This window comes from Chlamydotis macqueenii, chromosome 9, assembly GCF_036417535.1.
Source record: "Chlamydotis macqueenii isolate bChlMac1 chromosome 9, bChlMac1.mat, whole genome shotgun sequence".
Lineage (NCBI taxonomy): Eukaryota > Metazoa > Chordata > Aves > Otidiformes > Otididae > Chlamydotis > Chlamydotis macqueenii.
In genome coordinates, this window is record NC_141564.1 from 25,726,459 (window position 1) to 25,750,745 (window position 24,287).

The window sequence follows — 24,287 nt, forward strand, 5'->3', positions numbered from 1 at the left end:
GTAAAGAAAATGCACGTGTAAGTCAACAACCATCAAGGGCAACACCGCATCACTAAACAGTCAGGTAAGAAAAATACTGGTGCCAGCATCCATTTAAAGCTTTTATTAAAAAGACCCAGAATTCACAAAGTCTAGAAGGAAAAATAAACCAAATTGCATCAATCATTCTCAGAGCTGATAGTGTTTGGTTCTAAACGGGAGCACAGAAAGCACCAACAGAAGTTATCACAGGTCAGTGTGGTACTCTTCGGCAGTAAGCTTGGCATAGTTCACAATCCACAACCCTTATTTTCCTAGGTTGTTCTTCAGAATCCAGAACTACTAAGCAAAATAGCCCTGGCTTAGTCTTTCAGGAACATGAAAGAGAAGAACTGAAAAATATCTTTAAAAAAAAAAAAAATCTTAAGACCATGAGTTTCAGAAGTTCTGCTTAAATTACTGCAGGAAAAAGAAAAAAAAAAAAAGGTATAACAAGTATAATGTAACATTTTTATTTTAACAAATTGCTTTCTCCATAGTCAAGTAATTCATCGAAGGCTCTTAAGCACTTTGTGGCACACGAGGACGCCCTGAAGTCAGCCAAGGATGCTCACTCACCCCTGGGCACCTTATCCTCTACCCGTACAGCAGCTCCTCGTTCGGTGTACCCAGTGCTCCAGAAAAACAGATGTTCTTGCCTTTTAAAGTAAGATTAGCTTAGTTTAGGAACAGTTTGTCCAACTACATAAGCGAGCTTTTATGAGTAACAAGAAAAAATGCACTCTGCAGGAGTTACTAGGAACTAGCTATGCAGCAACAATCCTTCCACTGAAATTATGGGAAAGCACTAAGTTTCATTATGAAATTGAACATTTTTTCCCTGAATGTCAAACTTCAGTAATTGCATTTAACTCTCTTCATAATTTTCAGTCACAACCTCTTAAAAATACATAAACTTTCACATTAATCAGGACTTACATGAGGTTTATTGCTAAGCCTGCGACCTGGTATTAAATCCCAGGGCTAGCGCTTTTTGAACTGTAACACTGAAGTGGTATAGTTTGGTTTTCTATTAAATATTCCCTAGGACCAAAAGAAAAAGGTAAGCCTTTCCTTACATTTTTTCTATAAGAAAAATGAAACACACCATTTCCAACATGGTAACCAAGCTGTCCAGGCTTGAGAGGCTAATAACCCAGACCTACATCAAGGCTCAGTTCACAGCAATCTGATGACTGAAACAACGCTCTCACGTTTCAGACATCGTCGAACAGATCAAATCTTAGCGACTGACTCAAGCTACTCACTGAGAATTTCAGCCAAGTATTTTAAAACTAGGATCTACGCTTGCAGAAAAGTACGGTGCGCCATTCTGCTTTTGCTGTGGTTGTCGTCAGTACTGGAAACAAAGGACCAGGAACTTCAGTGTATTTCTGATTTTGCAAGGGGGAGCAAGATGTTATTTCAACACGCTTCTGTGTACCATTGTCGATAAATAGGAAGAGTAATTATCTGGCAGCTGCAAAAAAATAAAATTAAAAAATCATGCATCATAATAAGCCTGCTCCTCAACTTATTTGGTTCGCAAGCCATTGATTAATTTTCTTCATTAGATTTTTAATTACCAGGAGACTTCATTTCTGAGAACAAGCATACATCTAGCATTTTAATCAGAGGTTGATTTGCTGGCTATTTGAAACAATAAGCTGAGTTCTTTAAAGGAATATCTCCTTGTTCTACTCTTTGTTATTAAAACCCCTACTTGGTTACTAATACCTGAGCGCCTAGTTTGGAGAGGTATTTATTCCTTAAACTAAAGTCATCAGCTTTTGGCAGTAATTTAGCCAAGTCATCTTCATTTTGACGTCTGAGTCTCTCTTGTTCTTCCGCTCTGGAAAAGAAAATTGGTTTAAGATATCTGCGCTGAGGAGTGCAAACCCAAGCAACTTTATCTTGTGTATGCAATTCTATTTTTAATAACTACAAAAAGCTCGTAATGTTTACAAATGAACACTGGGTATCAGATTAAAAGAGAATAAGTGATGCATATGGATTACTCTAATTTAGTGCAAAGAAAGAGAGAGGCTGTTTTCTGCAATTTCTTTTTATTTAGATTGCAAGACTTCAGTAGAAAGATAAATCTCTTGGTTTTCACAGATTACAACATGCTCAGTGAGCTTCTGGAACAATTTTTTCTATTTCTTTATTAAACACTCTTTCACTTCTTAAAATAAAGATTACAATACAAAAAGAATCTGTTGTCAAAAATGCGAATAAAAGACTGCTCAGCAGCCTTCAGAATTAATAGCAGTCTCCTACAAAAGAGTCAATATTTGACCAGAGCACTGTTGCTCATCTTCCACATAAGTCTTAAAGAGAAACAGGACCAGACAGAGCTCTAAATGCACTTAAGACAGTGGTTTGCGTTAAGACAGTGACAAAGGCAGTAACAGCGACCCGTTTCTAAGCTCTGCAAGGCAATGAGCCTTCTTACAGAACATAAAATGCCATTACGATAAGAAATCTCCCCCTCCACCAAACCAGTAGTGCTGCACGTAGAGGACAAACGTTAGTATAAAGTGTCTTAAGACCAACAAGTTTGTCTTGGGTTGCAGAGTCTGCTCTCCAATGACAGAGCCTAAACAAAGTGTAAAATACTAAACCCATTCTGTTCAAATTAAGGCGATGATTTGGCATTAGTTAAAACTGGTTACAAAACATAAAATTTGAGCGTTTACTGTAAAATCCTCAGCATGTTAGTTTCTTTTCCAAAGAGCTACTGTTCAGTGCTGACCACCAAACTAAAGACTATAATTCTTCAAGTTGACATGATGCTGATCAAATGCTCCCCACTTCTGGATGATATTTGCTATTCAAATTTCTTTTCTGCAAAAAACATTGTAATAAGAATTACTGAAAACATTGTTCTAAGACACTGCATCCCACAGCATACACTGATACAAAGCCATCTTTCCCAGTAAATACTGGAAGTGTTAAACAGATTGAAAACCAGCTCTGTTTGAACATCGAATTCCTTCACTCCTGGGTGCAAAGGTTTTTTTCGCTGTTGTTGCACTTGTATTAAAAACTGGCTGTGATCTTTTGGCTCGAAGATGACACTCATCACAACGAAGCTAGCATATTCACCAGGTCTGGGGAGGTTACGGTTTCCTTGATCTTTCCTCAAGACTGATGTGCAAAAAGCCCACAAATAAGGACAAGAAACAAAACCACGTTAAACCCCACAAGTCACATGGCTAAACCTTGTTGACAGGTGTTTCTTTTTTTTTTGAGACTAACTTAAGTATCATCATTTGGACAGTTTTAGAGAAATCCATAAAGTCCACTTGTAAGAGATGTCTTGTCAGCAAAGTATTTCTCTGGAATGAACTTATATAGAAGCTGTGAAATTTATAATATCTGCAGGTGAAATGTAGTTACCTAGTAAAAGTAAAGAATTCCAACAACATTAGAAGCAAATTAACTTCAAGATCTGAAGAGACTCACTGAGTTGAATTAGGCCAGAACAGAAAGCATTTCCAAAGAAAAATTCTGTGTTGTTCACACGCAAGCAGCTTGAATCCTACAGATGTTATCTCGAAAGCTGTGACGTGCTGCGTATTGACGTATTCTTTCACAGGACAAATGCTGAACTATGACTAGAGTCATGGAACACACATACTGTGCCCTCTCCAGCAGTTCTCAATCACAGTCTCACCAAAACAAATTCAGACTGGAGGAGCAGAACCTCTGATTTCCTAGACTTGTTCTACCCTTCAGCAGATTAAACATGTACTTTAAATAGATTAAAAACAAACAAAAAAATCAATAAGTTAACCAAGACTTCAGCCCCATTGACATTACATTCTCCAAGGTACATAGGTTTTAATCTTCACAGCACTAATCAGAACTAGGAAAAGGTAACACCATTCCTGAGTGCTGAGACACTACTCAGGACAGACACTACTATATCAGGACAAACGAAGCTGTCCAGACTTCACATTATATCTACTTTAAAAAAGCAATTTTTCCAGACAGTTAAGTACATAATGTAGAAGCTGGAGTGGAAGGGTCTTTTGATTTGCCTTCAAGGTGACCTCTCTTAATGGACTTTACCATACAATGCTTTTTCTCTCCTCTTTCCCCAACACAAGTAATTATTTTGAAAGTTGTAAGACTAACCTAGGGTCTGACTCCCTTGTACAGCATTCCACGTGCATTGAGAGCTTCACCCCTCATTCAGCATTCTCGGATAGCAAACAAAAAAGCCGGTGAACTTTCTACAGTGGAGAGGGGATAAATCCAGTACCCTAGAACTCAGGGAATATCCCAACAGCAGGTGACTGGTACCTTCGCGTTTAACCAAACACCACACTTAAAGCAAGAGTATCTGATTCCAGCTGCTAGGGCTATGCACAGCAATGGACCCTGACATGTCACCAATGGTTTCTCAAGATGAAGGAAGAAGATTTTTTTAAGTTACTATTCTGAAGAGTGTCACTGTCCTTATTTTCTGTAAAGTAGGACATTCACGTCTCCGATAGAACAAAGTTTTCTTACCCAGATGAACCATCAAGATTTGCTTATTTCAACAATTTCTGCCCTAAGCTCACCTCAAGTGCTCCATTTCCTTTTAAAGGAAATGGATTCCACTTTACTGAAATCTCGCTGTCCCATTTTCCATTTAAAAATGGAAACTTTTCACTGTAATCGATAACATTTGTGATACAGATCTGACCACAAACTGCGTTTCACATTAGCGCTACAATTCAGACTCAAGCCATGGTTTTCAAGAGAGAAGTTGAATTAAGAATTTTACGTAAGACGGGAAGAGGAGCAAGCTGAAACTGAAGGGGAAGTGACTGGAGTGTACTTTCTCCTGAAGAGAGATTTCCTTTTTAATGACATTTTAGAAAATGGTCCATGCATTACTTGACATTAAACCCAGGTAACGTCTGCTGCTGACTGGGTCTGGTGCGCAACACATAAATGAAGCACATTTAAGTGATACAACATTGTCTAAGCATATTTCAGTTTCACTCAGTCAGAAGGCAATTGAAATAAAGAAAAATAGCAAGAAGATTGCCAGGAAAGGACACCTGGTTAATTGCTGCTTCTTCTAATTATTAATTCAGAGGAGGTAAGAATATGAAATCCTGCTGCTAATTGGTAAGAAAGAAAATAACATTCAATACAAATGGCAGAGCTACAAGAGAGACTGGCTTCAGACAGTGATCTACTTAATTACTTCAGGTTAAACATTTCATAAGGATGCTGTTCTTTATACTTACTCAGTTGCAGCTACTTTTTGCAGCTTTTCCCTTTTCTTTGCAGACCAGTTGAGATCACCGCCTGCAACAAAAGTAATATACCCTTTGAAACTTTTTTAATTGGTCTTTTTGAATTGTGTCTTTGATATCACACCTCACTACAGAGGTTCTCAGAGCACTTGACAGAAGAAATCAGTGGAGTAATTTTACAAAAGTAGAAACCGAGGTAGAGAGAGTAACATGTCATAATCATCCAAGCAAGCAAAATCAGGAACCAAACTAAACTCAAAAGCCTGATCCTGTTTTCTGCTGAGTAACAACAAATTGTCTCTGCAACTCACCATGAAACCCCATAAAGCAAAAGAAAGCAGAAGCAACTTTGAAATAAATATGAACATCCCTTCCAGATATTTCAGCAGTTACTGCTTCAAAACACAATTGAGAAAGACAACTGCTATTTGAAGGGAAGTCTATAGAATTAAGTTTTTATATGTGCAGATACATATACAGTTAAGTTCGACACACAGTTTAGAAAAAGCTGCAGAATATCCTGCACATTTGTTAAGTCAGCTGAAGCAACAGGTACCACTGCCCTGCTGAGGAGATTTAACATCACAGCCAAGTTCAGGGAACTACACACTACAGCATCTACGAAGATGATGAGGCTTGTCCTTGGAACATCAAGAGATGAGCTACAGCACCTCGAACAGGACCATACAACACCACCTGTAAACAGTCCAGCATGGTAACTCCAAGAATTGTGACAAAAAAAACAAGAGAAGCTGAAAAACACTTGCTTACCTGCGAGGTGATTCACAAAATACAGCAGGACTACAGCTATTAGTGACACTATAGAGAAGAAAAAAAAAAAAAAAAAAAAAAAAAGAGGGGGAACAGTTTGAGTTGATAATAAATTTACAGTGTCAGAAGAACAGCTTTAACATACAACCAAGCAACAATTAAGATTCTTCACGACAGTTGTAACTGAGGGGAGATTTTTGCCAGCAGCACCTCTTAACTGCTTTTGAAAATTCCACTACGCTCGTAAGTAGCACGGCAACCCAGAAAAGGTTATTTTTAATTATATTAATAACAGCCCTCAAACACAGCCTTTAAGAGTATCAATCACCTACCTTTTCACTCTTTTTTTTTTTGAAACACTAAAACAACTTATGTTAAATTGCTTCAAGAAAATGACAAAACACTTCACTAGCTTTGAGTTACTTTCAACATTGTCCCAGTTGAAATCTCTATCTAGCTGCCAGAAAGGAGTTATTACAGGAAATATTACCAAAAAAGCCTAATAAAGCTTCCTGAATGTACAGAATCCATTTCCAATGTTTTTAGTACTTACAGCAAACGCAAGCACTGAAGAAGACTTCAAGAAACAAGTATCCTCTTGTGTCCAGAATCATCCCAGCTGCTATAGCAATAATTGCCAGACCGAGATTCTGGATAGACTGCATACTAACACATAAACAAAGGATTACCACCGTGTAGAAATTTATTTCTAGAGAAAACATCATTAGTGGCACTGAACAATCAAGATTAACTTCTCCCCATTTGTTATGACATACGAGAGAGTTAGGGCTTCATATTTTTGCAGAAGTTTCTGTGCGTCTACCACAACCACGTGCTCTACCACACATATACATCCTGAACCTACATGAGACTTCCTGCCAGATTGAACTTGGAGGAATTAAAACCACTAACATGTTAGAACCGCTTGATATTCAGGGGTTCAGATTTAAGTACTTACAAGCCATATGCAGTTCCTAGCTGGTGTTCGGGAACAACAAAGGCCACCATGGGCCAGAGCGCGCAGGCCAGCAATGAGTAGGCCACGCCTAGCAAACACTGGTGAAGTAAGGACAAGGAAATAAGCGTTAGATGCATTTTTGTTGTAAAGTTCTAATAAATGAAAATATTGGTTTTCCCTTTCTCCCAAAAGAGAAAAAAAAAAAGAGCTACAGTAACACTTTTCGCAATATTTTTCTAAATGAATATGCACATTTAGAAGGACAGAGAACTTTTTCCAGGAGTGACCCAAAACTATCTAACTAGCATTAAGTGAAGAGTCTGACTTGAATATCCAGAGGGAAAGATCAATGCTACAACTCACTAGAAAAATACGTGAAACAAGGATCCTGTTTTTAAACCCTGATACTCTGGTGAGCACCATATTTAAGCCCGTAAACCTTAGTTCAAAAGGAGTTTCTCAGGGAATCTGTCCTAGGAAGGGGAAACCAACAACAAAGCATTCTTCGCTTTTTCACCACCTTCAGTTCCATAGTGTATCCCTCTTGAAGTCAGGGATATCAAAACAGGTTTTGAGGACTACCTAAACAGCCAGAAGACAATGGCAACTGACTCAGAAGTACTCAGCAACAACTCTATTTCTTATTTTATCATATTTAGCTATAAGTCTCAGAGAATTAATTACCATTGCTATCCAGGGGTTCCAGAAGGTAAAAGCCAACATAATATGAGAAGCGAGCGTAGCTATTACAGCACATAGAACCCAGATGATATTCTTTCCAATTTTATCCACCAGGAGTCCAAAGACCGGGGACATGGGTGCTGATATGATATACACAATACTACAGAAGAACAAAAATAAGAGAACTGAACGTTATCTAGCCACGGACAGCTTCAGGTGTTAGGCAATACAAGTGTCTCCAGATAAAATACCATATTCCCTCATTACCTGCAAGGCTGTGAGGAAAGCCACACAAGCCCCTACCCCCCTGAACAACAGACTCCAGAACTCTAAATTCCAAAAAGGTCTGAGGACATGAAAACATCCAGTATCCAAGAAAACAGTGACATACTCAGAGCTCTTGGAATCATACACCACCAAGTGTTTTGTCGTCGTTGTTGGATTTTATGTTTTGTTTTTTTTTTTTTTTTTGCCACATCACAAATTCATCTTCAAACTAGGAAAGTATTTCACTTACTGCTGTTAGTCACTCGAAGGGAATCCCCATATGCCAAAATAACACCCTTCAGACAGAGCCTTTTCTTTCCAATTCCGCAACGTGAACACCTAAGACATTTTTATTTCAACAAATACCCACACCTCACAGTTATCCCCTGGGCCTTGTGAAATCTATCTGCCCACTTAAATGCAAGTCATCACCTGCAGCAGTGGATCCCAAACTTGCTCCCCACATGGCGAGAGCCCAAAGACTCATACACCCCTAGAACACAGCAGGAGCACGTTTACTTGTTACATCAACCACAATATACCTGTTAATTGCACTTGCTTCTTGAGATGAGAACTTGAATTTCTCAATAAAGAAAACCCTAAAGAAAAAAAAAAATTTGGAAAACACATGTTTGTATGACATCAAAGAAAAATTAAGCTAGACAAAGTACAGAAATAGGAACCCAGTTTAGACAAAGCTTCTAAACATTGCCACACAGCTTTAACAAACATCCTATCACAGATCCTCATTTATAAAGCATTTAGGAGCTCATCATCAGACTCTACAAATTCTTGTCCAAGGACTCTTCAAATTATACTTTGGGGAAAGTGGTTAAAAAGGAAAATCTACACATGTAGATTCATGTTTCAATCTGATATACACCAACAGCAGCACAGTAAGGGAACTTCACTCCAAAGCTGTAACTACATTTAAGCCCCCACCTTGCATTTAGTCAGTCAACAGCTTTTGAGTATGGAAGGAATTCTACATGACAGCTGTCCACAGTTTTCCACACCAAGACTCATGTCGTGCTTGAAATCTACAGCAAGTTTTAATCAGGAAATGGTGCATACATTATGCTTCTGAGGTCTCACAACACAGTCTACGCCAAGAAATGGTATTTCCCACAGAGGTCAGCAGATAAGGAAGCTGTAAGAGTTGTATTAATTTGCACCGCAAGTATAGCAAACAATGGCACGGAAATGACAAACCACAGCACAAACTTGCTGGGAGGACAGTGGTTCTGTAGCCATATCAGCCTGCACCTCTCCTTTTGTAAGCAGCTAGTTAAAACCCTAGCCAAATTCAAGGGAGACACTTACTTTCCAAGTCCAATGAAAGGAAAAACCGCTGCATAGTAGCAGACACAGATTACAAATATAAGCCACAAGGACAGAGAGAAGTCCTTCACATCCGTTAGCTTAATCACTTCACCTGGAGTGGGGCAAGAGACAATATTGTTTCGGTCAGCACAGGCATATCTGAAACTCATCCATGCTGAATAAACATCGAGGTGATCACAAGTCACTACTACAGCACATATTCCTGCCACTATCTGCTCTCTTGTTTAAAGTTCACGCAGTGAGAGTCGGTTAAGAATACACAAGTCCTAAATCAACAGTGCCAAAGTCAAGAACAAATTCTCTCTCCCACGTTAAGCTGGATGTACAATTCTCCAAAGCCTCTGAAAGTCTTGCGCAGCAGAATTAAACACAAACCATTTTTTCAAGGAAATGCTTAATCAGCTAGCAAAATTCACGTCTGAAGCCTCACGTTATGTGCTCTTACTTGGATCTCAAATTTAGTTTATTTTTAATTGGTCTAAATTCTCCCACAAGGACAACTCAAACCACCACAGATTGATGGAGAAGAGCTGCATGGCTTTGCACATCTACTAAATGTAAGACTTCCTACTGACATAAAAATGAACTAGAAATTATGATTAAAGCTGTAACTGTGAAAAAGATGTTAAACAGCAGCCACAGAATTATATAAAATGCAAACCCGCACAGAGTAACTGGAGGGGTCCATTCCAAAATGAAAGAATGAAGCCCAAGGCAGGTTCAGCCACCCCACTCACCTGTTTTCCCCTGCTCTTTACAAAGGAGCTTCTCTGCCCTCTTGTCCAGATACGCAAGGATTAATGCACAAGTCAGTGACAACAGACACGTTACACCACCTGCAAAAGGCAACGCGACATGTTTAGTTGTTGTTCAAGCAGTAATTTGCTTTTAAGCACAACTAGCGTAGCGTACCTTTACATACAGCATTTTATCAGACGCAGTAACCATACACTCTGGATATGAGCCACCAATACAAACAGTATTTGAATTGCTCTTCCTAGTCTCAAAGACATTCATCCTACTTTCAAGTTAGCAAGAAATCATTAACGCGTGCCGCTGAAATTCAGAAGCCTAAAATAGCAGGTGACATCAATTCAAAATACTACTGACCTATCATGAGAGTTAACCCAAGAGTACTGGGACCAGTATAGCCCAGAAGATCTTGAACTCTAGAGTATATCCATCCCATGATATTCATGTTCACTGTGCTCCCCTAAGTAGAACAGATTTGCGTTAAGAATAACATATTTCACAATTCAAAAGGAACATTAGGCAGACTGGTTATTAAACAGTGTTCAAAACAAACAGGCAAGATGCTACATATGGAACATAAACCACCAGCAACAACTGTAAAATTATTCCCTGCCGGTTTGGTGAGTTTTTGTAATAAATTATTGCAACAATAATATACCATCGCAAACCAAAATTTTATACAACTCCAACAGCGTTTTGATGGAGACATTAGAAGTGCCTAAAAATCCACATCACGCACTGCATTAGCTCATAAGCTGAGTTGAATTTAATACCACGTTAAAGTAAACAGAATTCCCACCTGATAGGGGAAGAAAAAAAAAAAAAAAAAAAAAAAAAAAAAAACAAAAAAACTTCCTGGTGCCTTTCTCCCCCTAGAGAAGGGATCCACAGCTGCAAGCCCAGTGCTAACAACAGGCAGTTTACAGTTCAGCTGAGATGAGGCAACTGCTAATTAGCAACAGCCTGAACATCAACCCAGACCCAGCCGTGACCAGCTAACTCTCCTTTACCAAGGTAAAAGCCTGCAGTGGTGTACAATACCACGGGCTGCTGAAGAGGATCCCTCACAGGAGACCTCCAACAACTCTCACAACAGCAGATAAGGACAGGAGTCCTCAAAGCAGCCACCCTAACTCATTTCTCAGAGCCTGCGCTCAGTCCCCGAGCCACACTCAGTCAAACCAGCATTTTATGATATGCCAAGAACCAATCAGTCGGAAGAAATGCAGCACAACGACTGTCCCACCCAGTAAGCTACACTAAACACCACCAGGCTTCTCCGGAAGTTTGACAGGTTCTAGGAAATCTCACTGCCAAGACAAGCTGCACACCTTAAAGTCTACGAAATAAAGCTATAGAGTTTTACACTTACAATTCTGGCCATGCTTAGTTGTAATCCAAACACAAGATTTAACTCCTTGCCTTTAAACCAACTGACCGCATACGTGTTCTGCGCCACCGCTAAGGACTCTCCGCCTATTCTAAAAAAGAAGGCAGGCACAAAAGGAAACAGGTTAATTGCAACGTGCAAAGCGACGAGGAAGCAGTCCCTCTGTTGCTGGCTATACTAAGACGGCAGTATTTCAGAGAAATTTATCTATGCACAGGTGGATCCGACGCATATATGCAAGGCAACTTAAAGAATTCAAAAGAAAATTGTACTCTTAATTATTCTTAAGACACTGCAACGCATCTTAAGCGGTGTAGGAGTGATTCTAATTGCCTTTGGTCATCTACAGACATTAAATCAACGGGCAGCAGCTTCTCATTTCTCTTCCACATTAAAGAACCAAGTGGTACAGACGCTGACCCAACTGAAACCAAAAGCAGGCATCTTCCCTGGAACCTAAATTTAACGGAGCCACCTGCCCACCCCTCAATACAGGTGGTCAGATTTTCTAACACTTTTATGCTGTGGCACACTCACAACTTGGAGGTATTTCTTCTGACAGTCGCTCTCATTTATTGCCACCGTAGGAGCCCTGTTGTATTTGGGGTCGCTAAGAATTCTTTTTACTTAGGAAAGCAAGAATTAAGAGAAAAGGACTAATACAGTTTTATCAGCTTACTGCACGTCTTTACTTGGACGGTTTTATAATTTCTGAATTCAATAAGACCTGCAAAGTCCTACTTTCTGTTTTCCAACTTTTAAGTTGGACTGGCAATGTGACTGAATATCTTGCACAATACCTCAGTTTTGTCCAAGTGTAAACACAGTAGCAGTTTTCTAGGCCACAGAAAGCAGGCCCTTACCTCACAGAGCCCGTAATATACTCTTCCAGACTTACCCAAATACGAATCTGCCCGCATCCATCAGCCAGAAAGTGTTAAGCAGTGCTCCTAAAGCAAAAATCACCTGAGAGAGAAACATTGGGGGAAATATTAAAGGTTTTGTATTTGAAGTATGGAACAAACTAAAAGCATCTCAAAACAGGAACAAAAATGTTTCCCATCCCAGACCTACAGAAATACTTCACATCCACTGCCTACTCCTACCTTCTTGCCTTTGCTCCCTCCGTACCTTCCTGCTGGCTGCACAACACCCCACCTGGCCCACCCTGAGGCTGCACTCAGAAAACACCCCAGAGGCTCAAGTCACACGTCACCTTTATTACCATACTCTACCAAAACACACCTATGCAGCAGTTTCACATCACACAGGTGAAACATTTGGTTCCTTCACATCCTTATTTCATTCCCCTTTCAAGGTCCTCAGTTCCCAGTTACCCCAGCTGTTCCAAATTACCCCAATAAAATTCATGGTTCTCCCAGTTCAGTCCTCTTCACCTGCCTGCTCCCATCTGAAATACACACTACTATGTGAGAAGCTACTTGGGTTTTTTTTCCCCACCTCATCCCCAGTAGAAAAACTTCAGACACGTATCACCCTTCACCCTCTCATTTGCACTTACCTGCCCGACACAAACAAAGACACTAAATATTATTGTGCCCAACCTGTAAGAAAAATAAAGTCACTTAATGTATGGCTAGACTCTTTTTTTTCTTATATTACACCTACAGCAAGGAAACAAGGGGAGGCTGATATGCAATAGAAGGTCTATAATAAATAAAGCTTGAGAGCTTTATTTAGGTAGTACAGGCTGGCATTTTTTAAGCTGCTTTATTTAAATCATAAAGGGAAGAAAGCCCATTTAAAACACTGGAAATTGCTAGTGTGAAAAAAAAAAAAACTTAAAAAGGCTTATCATAACTTGAAAAAACTTAATATTATAAAGCCTATACTTCACAAGCACCTTCCATTGAACAGGAGTGACAGTAGCAGCACACTTACCGTATTCCAAACACTCTGTCTATCAGAAACCCTCCAAAGAAGCAAAGAACCACATTGGGCCAGGAATACCAGGCATAGAGTGCCATGAACTGAGCTGTGTTCACCTTCATATCCTACATAAAGAAGTGGGGATTAAAAAAAAAAAAAAGGAATAACTCCTCAGATATACAGAGGAAGAGCCCAAGAACTGGGAAACACGCACACCTTCCGCCCTGGCCACCGCCCGTACCTCCCAAGCCTCCGTAACGCCGTGCCCGCCCCAGGCAGCTGCTCACCCGTTGAACCTGCGTCTGCAGAGCCGCCGGGTTGTCGTAGCAGAAGTAGCTGCCTGCAAGGAGAAGGGAGAGCAGGGGAGGCCTCAGCGCTCTGCCCCCAGCACCCGCGGCCCCAGCACCCCCTCCCGCCGCCGCCACCCACCGAAGCCCAGGAAGCACATCAGCGCCAGGACAAGCAGGCGGTGCGGCAAGCGCCGCGGGTCGCAGACGGCGGGCAGGGCGCGGGGAGAGCCCGGAGAAGAACCGGCGCCACGGCCGCCGGCGGGGCCCAGCAGCGCCCGCTCCTCCTCCGCCATCGCTGCCGCCGTCACGTGAGCGCCCGCCACGTGATCGGGGTCTCCCCGGCCCACAACGCCCAGCGGCGCGTTGCTATGGCAGCCGGGCGCGCGGCCGCCATGGCCCTAAACCCCCCTCAAACCCGCTTCGTCGGTGGGAAGGGAGCAGGGTGCTCAAAGGAGACGTGTAAAATCCCGAGTGCTAAATACTACAATTAACGAGGCTTGCCGAGTTAAAACAGGAATGTAACAGTGGCAAAAAACGCCTTAAAATCCCCCAGAATTGTACCCCGGAGCTGGCCTGTGGCCTGGTGGGGCCGTTAGCGACATACAGCGTGCCTGCCATCGCAGCAGTGACAAAATTGCCTGGACGTTATTTCAAATTTTAGTACCTATAGCCTCCTTTTTTATTTAAAGAGATATTAAAGGCAGGCCTGTCGTAGTGAAACAGTAAGCGAGCCCCGCGGAGGAAGGCTGCTTCTCTCTTGCCTCCGCTTGATTTAAGACGTACAACCCGGAAAGTCCCAAATAATTTGGTTTTTTTTTTCCTGCAGGCAGGCTTGCCCAGTCCACAGGTCCCTGGCTGGAGTTGGAAGAGCCACGGAGCAAACCCAGCCAGCACCCGCGGCCCTGTCGGGTCCCTGCCTCCGCCGCTGCTCTGCCAGCCGTTCTCCTCGCGTGGCTAGGCGCCATCGTTTTTCATTTTCATATTTTGCTTGAAACATTCAAGACAAATAAACCTTTCATAAGCAACAGCAAACTAAAACAAAAGCTTCAACTGTAGACTGCACTAAGCCCTGCAAAAAGCATACAGGGAAACGCAAAAGCTTGTAAAATTGCTCCATTGGATATTAAAGACATTTTACTTCAGCTTTTTGTTCAAAAAGGTCCTCCCATATTAGACAAACCCTTGAAAAACCTACTTATTCACTGTGAAAAGGTCCAGCCTTCTGTAAAATCTCATCTTCTTACACCAAATGTAACCTGAATCCTGCATGCACATCATCAAGTGACAGCTGGTGCTTTTTGGTTAAAATAAGTTCTTAATGAGAGCAGAAATACTTTTTGTTTAAGCCAAAGGATTTATGTACCTTTCCAGGGTGACAGAAAGAAAAGCCTGAGTTTTACCTGACATGCTGTGAACCAAAAGGTCTGCTTTGCAGCCACTCTGTCATTATATTTGGTTGGTAAACTTTCAAGAAAATAAAAGTAAGTTTTCAGAACACACTGGTATTGCGTGCTCGTAGTGCATCTGCTACAAACTACTATCGGGCATAAAATGCTTACTTTTCACTCAGTATGTTTTTAACAGATTTCTCAAAAGAGAACTATGTTATGAAATTATAGGGTCAACTGCCCCCAACTAGTCTAGATTCCCTGAAATTAGAGCAGCTCTTCCACTTTACTCTAATTGCTCTTCAAAACACGGTCTTGAGCTGCAAATCTCCAGTGCAAAAGCACCCCTGCAATAAACCTGGGGGTTCCGTTGCCGCTTGAGGGAGCTCAAAGGTAATGCGTGACCTGCAGTTTCATAGGGACATAATTAAAGGGAGGTCGTTTGTACGTGCAGAGAAAAGGGATAACTTTGGGGAGCAGAGTGAAAGCCTGTGTACTGAAAAAAAAAATGTCGTCTCTTTCCTAGCTAACTAGCCCAGTTATTCCAGGAGACCATTGTGATGCCACTCAGTACTTTCGCAGGTCTCTCTGATCCACAGAAAATTGGTTTTGTTCATGCACACACTGTTTTCCCTCTGGGACACAAATGTGGCTGTTGCAAAAGGCCAGAGTCTCCAAATATGCTGGAATATTATCATCAAAAACATGTCCCTGTACCTATTTTTAAATGTTGGTGCAGAAGGCACAGGTAAATATAGCCAAGTGGCAGTTAAAGCTGAAAAAGAGGTAACCAGCACACACTCAGAGGTGCCATTTCAATGCTTTATCATTATCTTAAGCAATAATACTTTGATTTTCTTCCTTAAACCATAATACTTTGATATCAATTTCCAATCAACGTGACCTGTAACTCACACAGGCAGTGACATGATGCCAGCACTTTGACAGAAGGATCCCACACGAACGGTCTCCTGTAACTTTTGGTCAATTTTATCAGTGAGGATATTTAAAGGAAGATCTAGAAAAACGGATTTTTATCTCCTAAGTCTCAAAAAGGCTTCCTAGCCCCTTAATCAAAGTAATAGGCGAAAACACATAGCGAGTAAACATATTAAACTGCAATTTCTGCTGTAGGATATTACAGCTCAGATTCAGCTAGGTATGCCAACGGGAAGAATGGAAGTCAACAGCTTTCAGAGGCTCTGGGGATGTCCTCACCAAAGCTCTTGTTTGGTTGACCTCAATTAATCGGTTAACTACCACCAAAAAATCCTGCAGTCTTTCAGGCTGACTTGTGGATCAGGATTTCATCCTAGGTACTTTTGTTGCAGTATTTTGTACGCTAAAGACCAAAAAAATGCACTCTGCAAAAGTGTTTTTGAGAGCTTCTGACAACTGTGGCAGGTTGTCTCTGCCAAGTATAATGACCAAGGATTCCTGGAAAAATAAATACTCAGCAAGGAATATCATCTTGACTCTGCAAACGTAGCAGCAGGATTTTAAGCTCTGGTTTCCCATCTTCTTGTCCCATTTTAGTTTAGGTAAATCTCTGTAGTGTTACAGTCCAAGCCATCTTTACTGTAAGAAATTCCGTGTGCCGCTGTTTCATCAATAGGTATCAAATGTAAAAGGACAACATCTCCTTCCTTTTCCTGTAAAAACAGTGAGATGAGGCTAGTTCCGCACATACCACCTCAAAGGCTGAATACTGTTAAGTAATCTCTCTCTAATTTTATTATGTATACTAAAGAATCCTGGATTTGTCTCTTTTTATTTAAGTCATGACCCAAATGATTGGCGTTATCCTGAAAACTTCAAATTCATTATTTCATAATGTGTCTTCCTTTTTCTTGTCCTCTCCTGGGAGCCCAGAGATTCATCTGAATTCACTTATTCTCTGATTTCCTAAGAAATAAATGCATGAATATTAACACCTTGCTCTGCCAACAGAGCCTTGTAATTTGTTCCTAATAATATCAATTACATTATCGCCACTCTCCCACACTCTATAATAATCATACAAAAATATGCAGAGGTGGGAGGATTAAGCTATTTTAAAAGCGAAATAAATCAAAAATTATTACTTTAGGTTACACTGAAGCAGATTCCACTGAGCGTAATTCGTTCAACACCAAAATAGCAAACGTCATGGTGGGAGGATTCTTCACGTGCAGCCCAGCAGTGGCCGGTTCCAGTACAACAAAGGGTTTCTGTGCTTCCATGCATCCCTGAGGGAGTTTTCATAAACCTGAAACACATGCAATGTTATTATATTTATTTTCAAAGATGTCAGTGGGGTTTTCATGTTATTTTCACGGCTGTGTCCTTAAGTATTTCACATTAAACAAGATTGGATTCGTACTTTATCTTGTTTGGTATACACAGGACTCTTTATTGCAGAGTAAGAAATTACAGCCATGTATCCAGAATATTTAACAGGAGAAGAAGAATATTTTTCCATTTGCAATTTCAAAATATTTCCCATGCCACCCCTTTCTTCCCAGTCGCTCCTGCCTTCACCTTGGACATGACCTTGCTGTGCCTGAAGCTTAATGTCCGCAATGTGCAGTGTGGGTTAAGCCTAAGATGATTCTCCAGTGCATTGCAGGTGAGCGTTTATGTCACAAATAAATACAGTAGATTGCTCCTAAACTCATGCTTTAGGATGTTTATTACAGCTGCAATTTCTGTCTTAACATAAATCAAAGTACTTAAAGTGCCATATGACACCAAATGCGTAGTTCAACAGCGTAAAATCAAGCAAAAACTGTATACAGTACTTTATAGGTGCTATAAAATTCTTCTGCTTGTGGCCTCACCTTTTTGCATTGCCCAGATCAATCAACTCCAGTGAACACTCTGGATAGTAAAAACTCACTATTAGCTCTCAGAGTTTAGTTCTTCTAAGTTATCACTGTCTTCAGTGAAGATGCTTCAAAATACGACAACATTGCAAAGAAGCAGGAACAGCATTTAGCGTGATTGAATTTACTTCACCATCATTAGACTATTATCCATTCTCTGGAAGAAAAATCTTGTGCTTTACCTCCAACACTCATTAGCAACCTATTATGGAAGATCTGTCACATATAGGTATGCGAGTATTTTTTTTTTTAATCCCATCATGTGGCGTGGAATGTGTTACTATAAAGCTCCCCATGCCCAGTACTCTTCCTGTCTCACTCAAATATTACTGGACTTGTGTACAATCTCCTTAAGACATGTCTGATTTCTATAAACAGCTGGGAAAAAAAGGCTGAGGAAACATTTTTGCAGCATAAATCTATCTGAGACCGAAGATCTTGGCGTAAGGAACCTCCTGAGATTCGAGCGGATACTCTGCCAAAGCAAACGCCTCCTCCCCGCTCAGCTGAGTCAGACATCGGCCACGGCACTGAGCGCCATGGGTTTATCGCTCCTTTTTCCAAGTATGCTCGTCAGGAAAGACTGCTCTTGGTATTTCTCAAAATTACTTAAAGCGCCCCACCCTAAGGCAAGTGGGTACCAGGCTGTATCTCTGACAGCCAAACCTGCTCAGGTAATGTATAAAAAAAATACCTGCAGTGTTTTTTATATTAATGATGCGTGAGAGCATCATTAATGATGTGTAGCCTCTCAGCCAAGCCAGTACTTTCAGTCGGCTTTTTTGTAATATTATTGCCTTGATACCTATTAGCAGGATGTAAAAAAAAACAAAGGAATCAGAGCAGACTGCTAAAATACCTGCTAATTAACTAACTAAACTACTACATTTAACTTCCTAAGAACAGGCTATCGTTCTTAATAATGTGGCCCAGGAGACCTCTGAACCTTCCCGTGCCGTTTCCTTTTTGGACCGCTTCGTCCTTGCTGGCCGCTTTCGAGCCCTGGGGACCCGTTTGCTCTTGTTGCCGACGCTGACCCTTGGTAAAGCGGTGGGTGCTCGGTGCCACATGCCCGCGGGCGTGAAGGTGCCAAGGCAGACTGAAGTGAGGGGCACTGGCCGTGGGGCTCTCTCGCTGCCCGGCCCCAGGCGGATGCTGGTGCCCGGCTCCCAGGGAGGACACACGAGTAACTCTTGTTGCTTTCCTGGAGAGGTTCAAAGTGTTTTTCACTTTGGAAAGAGCTATTATGTCTTCTAAAGAAAAAAAAAAAGGTTTATCAGAGGCTGCTTAGCAAACACACGTGCATCTAGAACCAAAAAATACGGTGTCCAGAGCTGGGAGAGGAGGGAGTTCAGAACTTTTGGCTTTTGGGACTACACGTGAATTACTAGATAACACTTTCACTTCGCTCCATGTACAATTTTCCCTCTGTGCCTGCAAATCTTTTCCTCAGGATACACATATTCCTGTCTCTCACCACAGTAGTGTTGTATGTTAACAGTGCTAACTTTTACAAATCTCCGGGTGACTTGGCTGAAACACCGAACAACTACAGATGCCTGAGAGATGCTGAACCAAAGCACCTACTGGCTAGTTCACCGTTGGAAAGATGCATTCTCCTGACATTTAAACTTTTAAAAAACTGCTGTTTCTTTCAGCGGGATGGACATGAAGTATTTTATAAGTAAGCCCAGCAATTTTGGAAGGCAGCTTTGATTTGGAATAAAACGTGCACTGGTTGGTGCGACATGCCGCCACCGCTCGCTGGCCCGGCTGCCCTGGGAATGAGGGAAGTTCACACCCTTGACAAGGGCTTTGTTTCCCTCCCTCTGGCTGCAGACCAAGTGAGAGCGGTGCAAAGGCGCTCTTTGTCACCAGGGCTAGACTTTTCATTCTTTCAAAATGAAAGCATCTAGAAAGCCAGAAACGCATGGGAGAAAGTCAGTTTCCCACTGACTCCGTTGCAGCATGCCCTTAATAACCCTGTAAATAAATAATGTGCGTAGTTCACCGCCCAGATATCCTTCTAGTACTTTGGCTTTCAGGCTGTTGTACATTCCAGGTATCCAACAAGAATCTCTCCTTACGCCTGCAGCATAAAGCCTCGTGGCGTCCCCACCTAGCTCTGTGTTTCTCTCCCTCAGTCACTTGTATTCCAAAACCAGATCTCCTGTCAAGCTCCTTTTTCTCTCCCCTCAAAGCTGAATATTTTGTGCACATCAAGCAGTCTCTCGTCAGGCATTTCCTCTGCCCTCAGTTACTGAACTTTTCTGAAGGGGTTCTGAGACTCGAGCCAGGTGGGTTGTTTTTCTCTCCTCTCTCTAGGCTGCAGCCCAGACTTGAGCAGAACTTTCCAAGCAAACAACTTTTTATTCAGTGGCACTGTTGTTTTCAGAAGTTTGTGATGAATCCCTTTGCCGATACACCTGATCACTCCTTTCCTTGCAATTGAATCCTCTCACCTTTCCGCAATTCGCTTCTCACCATCTCTCCCAGGCCCCAGGTCCGAGGAACTGCTTTCCACTTTGACCTGTAAGTGTGTGTGTGTTCAAAACATCTCTTCCACTCTGCAACCTTCCACTTGAGGTCCTCTTTATCCGGGTACAACCTGCTGCAGAGCAGCAGCTCTTTCCTGACAACACCCTGCTAACTATTGTCCCACTTTACACACGCTCTGATCCAGCAGTTGTTATTCCAGGAGACACCCTGCCATCGGTTTTAGTTTCCTGATTTACGGTCGCTTCCCTTTTGCTCCATTGCTCCAGCATTTACATGAATTCTTATTCCAGCTGCAACACTTCTAGCAGGTGGCACAGCCTAAGTAGATATTTCATCCGCTACAGGAATTTTCAGAGTTCAGTCATCTTGTGTGATTGTCCATAAAGAGCAGCAAGTAATAGAGACAAGCGTGGTGTAGTATCACCTATTAGTTTCTTTAAAAAATACATATTCTATACCTGTAGTTGACATGGTTATGTGAATCTCTGCATATTTACGTCTTACTGGATTGAGACCTTTCAAAATAAAACGAAGAAATGCAAAAAATGCAAAATTCAATAATTCTGAGCCATCTCCACATATCCAGCTCTGTCTCTGAGAGTATGAGGCTTTGCTGTATTTAATGACCCCAAGAAAGTGATACCGTGGGGAAAAAAAATCACAAAAAGCTCGCATTTAGAAAAAAAAGAGCGGGGGGGGGAAGGGAAAAAAACCAACATAATCCGTTCCTAATTGGCAAAGAATTGGAAACTAGCAATTTATCTACCTGGAGAGGGGAGGAAAAAAATTTCCCAAAATGATAATCGCAAATAAAATGAGGACAAGATATTCTGCCTCAGCTTTTGTTAAAGTAAGGGGCTGGAGAGAGGGATGAAATGCACAGTTTTCTTTTTTACTTTCCTTCAAAGAGTGAGGGAAAAATTATTCTGCACAGGAAGAAAATCACTTGTAATATAATTCAGAAAATATATTGTTTCCTTTAGAAGCATCTTGCTCAACACTTGTAATCTCTCAGGAACGAAAACCTGAAATCAATTCTTTGCATTTTTATATCGTGGAGTTCACCGCCCTGTGGTTTTGGAGCACAAACAGCTTCATAAATACTATTCATAGTGTTAGGGAAAAAAAAAAAAGAAGTAGATTCATGTTCTTCCACATAAATGACAAGTGGATAAATACAAGTTATATGGGTGAGTAATGCAATGTCACACTAACGTTTCTTGGCGCTAGAGGCATATTGTGATTGCTCTGCGCAGAGGTCAGCGACGCTGAGTAAACGCGTGTTAAGGTTCCCAGTACCCCTGGGCCAGGGTTTCAATGACAGGTGGTTCCAGCTTTGTTAGCGTGGAAAATTTTACCTTACGTTAAGACACTTTTTTTATAGTGAGATCTACAGGACTCACCTTCTTCCTACAACGCAGGGACAGGTGGAGAGGATGATTTAGTGGCATCCACGCATCCTTTCGTTGCATTTACTGTAGGCTTTGTACATATGGCACGGAGTGTTATGTGTATGTCCACAGATGTATGTACATGTGTATATTGCACTCCTCTCCTTCAAAAAGGAGAAAAAGAACAAAGACTTCTTTGACAATAACATTATTTGAGCGTAAGCAAAAGTTCTGAGATGGTTCTTATTGGAAATTATGCGTTGCTTATATAACCTTTCACTTACAACGTGTTTTATTTATGTATTAACTTCTTCCATTTAGGCAAAGTCTAAATTACAGCCGCCCCTTAACACCAGCAGCAGGGGAACACAACAAGAAACCCATCCCACTGACATCAGAAGGCTGTGACCTTACCTCTCCCTGCTTCCGTCAGGAACAAAATTCCCAGTAACATGAATATTCAAATTACCGTAACTAGACATGTAAAGCATGATCTCACTTGGATGAGTAAAGCGAATCGCGCTACGCTGAACTGTGGGCATCTCCTGTGGACTCTGTTTTGATTACACGCTGTTCAGACGTGCAGAAACCCCTCCAAGCTGTAATGAGATGTTTGCTTTTTTTAAACAGAGCCCAGAACTGAAGAGAAAGTTAAGCTTCAGAGAAGAGCTCTCACCGTGCAGTCACCTGTATGCGAAATGACTGAGCACTGCTGAACATCCCAGCGTTCCCCATCGGTCTAGGAGGGACGGCTTGGGAAGGGCTTGTTCTGGCCTCACCTATCTCGAGCTGCTGGAATTCCTTCCGTCTCTGGTGTTCCGTGTGTGAATGAGTGCGTGCTCCATGAGCAATAGCTTCAGCTTCCTTTCCTGCCCTGCCCGTACGCTCCACACCCCGCACAGAGCTTGAGTGAACACCAGCTCCCGGGTCAGAGCTCCCTTGCACATCCAATGCTTTGCTCACACATTTCTAGCCCAGGCTTTGCGTGGTAACCATTAGATGAAGCCTTAGTTTAGAAGAAATCGAGGAGGAAAAAAAATACAAAGGTTTCTTCTTTTCTCTTATCTGGAAAGCATACGCAACATTTTTTTTCTGGAAACTTGAGCGGTCAGTTCATGTGACGTATCTGCAACCACAAAGAATTCAAATAAAATACAACAAGGCTGTGTAATGCACAACGGCTGCGAGACTTTTGTTTCAAATATCTAACATCTCCCAACAGATGCCAAGCACACTGCTTTGTAAAATTACAGGGAACGTAAAATGGAAAGAGAAAACTGAACTCAGGAAAGGGAACAGATCAAAATCCTGCGTTTGAGATTGACGCCAAGTAATAACATCCCATCCTGGCCCCCGTACAAGGTCTGGAGTGTTTGCTTCCCTTGGCAAACTATAAAATCCCACTTCTTCCAGCGAATAGTTCCACTCTAAACAGTAAGTGCTTTGGGGCAGATTTAGGCACCGAGATCTCCACTTAAATGCCCCACTATCCAATTTACATAGAACCTGCCGGTGAACAAGAACTGACTCTTAATTTCTTTGGGGAATGCGTCCCTCAGTGCTTTTATAACTTCTTAAAGTCCAATTATTCCAGGGAATTAGGGAGTCAGTAGATTCACTGGAAGTGAGAGGGGTGGAACAAGGCGCTCTCGCCTCTAAACCCCACTCTGGTACTCGCTGTGGAGGAGGGGTGGCACCAGCAAGCACAAAGCGTCCGTGCAGCCAAGCTGCAGACACAGAGCTGACCTCACAAAGGAGCCAGGAGCATATGGGGTTTTTCTTAAAAAGGAACACTGGGCAGTGACATTTTTCATGCCATTGCATTTCATTAAAAGTGGCGTTGTCCTTGGTCATTCCTTAGCCCACAGTAGCATGTACGTACCTCCCAAAGATTACATTTTCCTCTCGTAATTTAGTCCTGGCTCCTGAAAGGCATCTCAGCATGGCTGAGGATCTAGACCTCTCTGTCTGAACAAGATTGAGATGTTTTGGTGTTTAGAGCTACATGATTTAGGGAAGAGATGTCACAACTATTCACGCCGAGCAAAAACGTGGCTTTGATAGCCAGGTCTTCAAAATCTGCACCACTTAGGAGTCAAAAACCTCATTTCCTGAAGCGGGTTTACATGTACCAAAGTCACCCTGCAAACTAATCACAATTCCTCATCCTTCTATAATTTTTTTGCCTAAAATCTACATTTTCAAGTTTTCTCTTGCTTAGCAGGAAACACAACCTCTGGGTTTAGGCTGCCATGCTTTCCAGACTTCGCTTTTTCATGAACGTAAATAACAGCAAAACAGAACACCTCAATGTAAGCTTTCACTCAAGTGCAAGTCTTTATACGGATCTTCCACAAAGGACCCTCCTGCCTCCATCCTAGCTGTCCCAACATCATTCCAGCTTCTAGTTCACTTTTTCCTAGCCCTGGCTCCCATTTTCCTGCACTTTCTGCTCAAGAAGCAAGACTAAAGTTTTTTATAACTTTCTTATACCAACACCTGAAAGAGCAATGTCTCTCTCA

General features: G+C 41.6%; 1 protein-coding gene and 1 long non-coding RNA gene across 4 annotated transcripts; both read right to left on the reverse strand.

The window, feature by feature from the left end:
* Positions 1 to 88: 88 nt before the first annotated feature.
* MFSD1 (major facilitator superfamily domain containing 1) lies at positions 89 to 13,916 on the reverse strand. 3 transcript variants are annotated; one of them, XM_086754398.1, is made up of 17 exons: positions 13,763 to 13,916; positions 13,621 to 13,673; positions 13,346 to 13,458; positions 12,966 to 13,008; positions 12,342 to 12,409; positions 11,426 to 11,534; positions 10,411 to 10,513; positions 10,038 to 10,136; positions 9,280 to 9,391; positions 8,499 to 8,555; positions 7,693 to 7,849; positions 7,009 to 7,106; positions 6,604 to 6,716; positions 6,051 to 6,098; positions 5,271 to 5,331; positions 1,756 to 1,870; positions 89 to 1,498 (listed from the first exon to the last, which is right to left on the reverse strand). In XM_086754398.1, the coding sequence occupies exons 1-17, from the start codon at positions 13,914 to 13,916 to the stop codon at positions 1,439 to 1,441; spliced, it is 1,563 nt and encodes a 520-aa protein (XP_086610524.1). In that variant the 3' UTR covers positions 89 to 1,438. The 3 variants fall into 3 exon arrangements, with proteins under 3 accessions (XP_086610524.1, XP_086610526.1, XP_086610525.1); XM_086754400.1 differs by having other exon boundaries at positions 13,575 to 13,673; positions 13,763 to 13,777; XM_086754399.1 differs by lacking the exons at positions 89 to 1,498; positions 1,756 to 1,870 and adding an exon at positions 2,068 to 2,865.
* A 2,902-nt stretch (positions 13,917 to 16,818) lies between these two features.
* On the reverse strand, positions 16,819 to 18,019 carry LOC147599739 (uncharacterized). Its single transcript, XR_015259323.1, has 3 exons — positions 17,890 to 18,019; positions 17,096 to 17,259; positions 16,819 to 16,916 (listed from the first exon to the last, which is right to left on the reverse strand). It is a non-coding gene; the product is annotated as an uncharacterized LOC147599739 (long non-coding RNA).
* Positions 18,020 to 24,287: the final 6,268 nt, after the last annotated feature.

Excerpts from the sequence above, each read along its gene's own strand:
- MFSD1 (XM_086754398.1), bottom strand. The coding sequence starts at position 13,916 with ATGGCGGAGGAGGAGCGGGCGCTGCTGGGCCCCGCCGGCGGCCGTGGC. Across the intron at positions 10,514-11,425 it reads AACTAAGCATGGCCAGAATT|GGGAGCACAGTGAACATGAA; the intron begins GTAAGTGTAAAA and ends TGTTCTACTTAG. Across the intron at positions 1,499-1,755 it reads TCTCCAAACTAGGCGCTCAG|CTGCCAGATAATTACTCTTC; the intron begins GTATTAGTAACC and ends ATTTTTTTGCAG.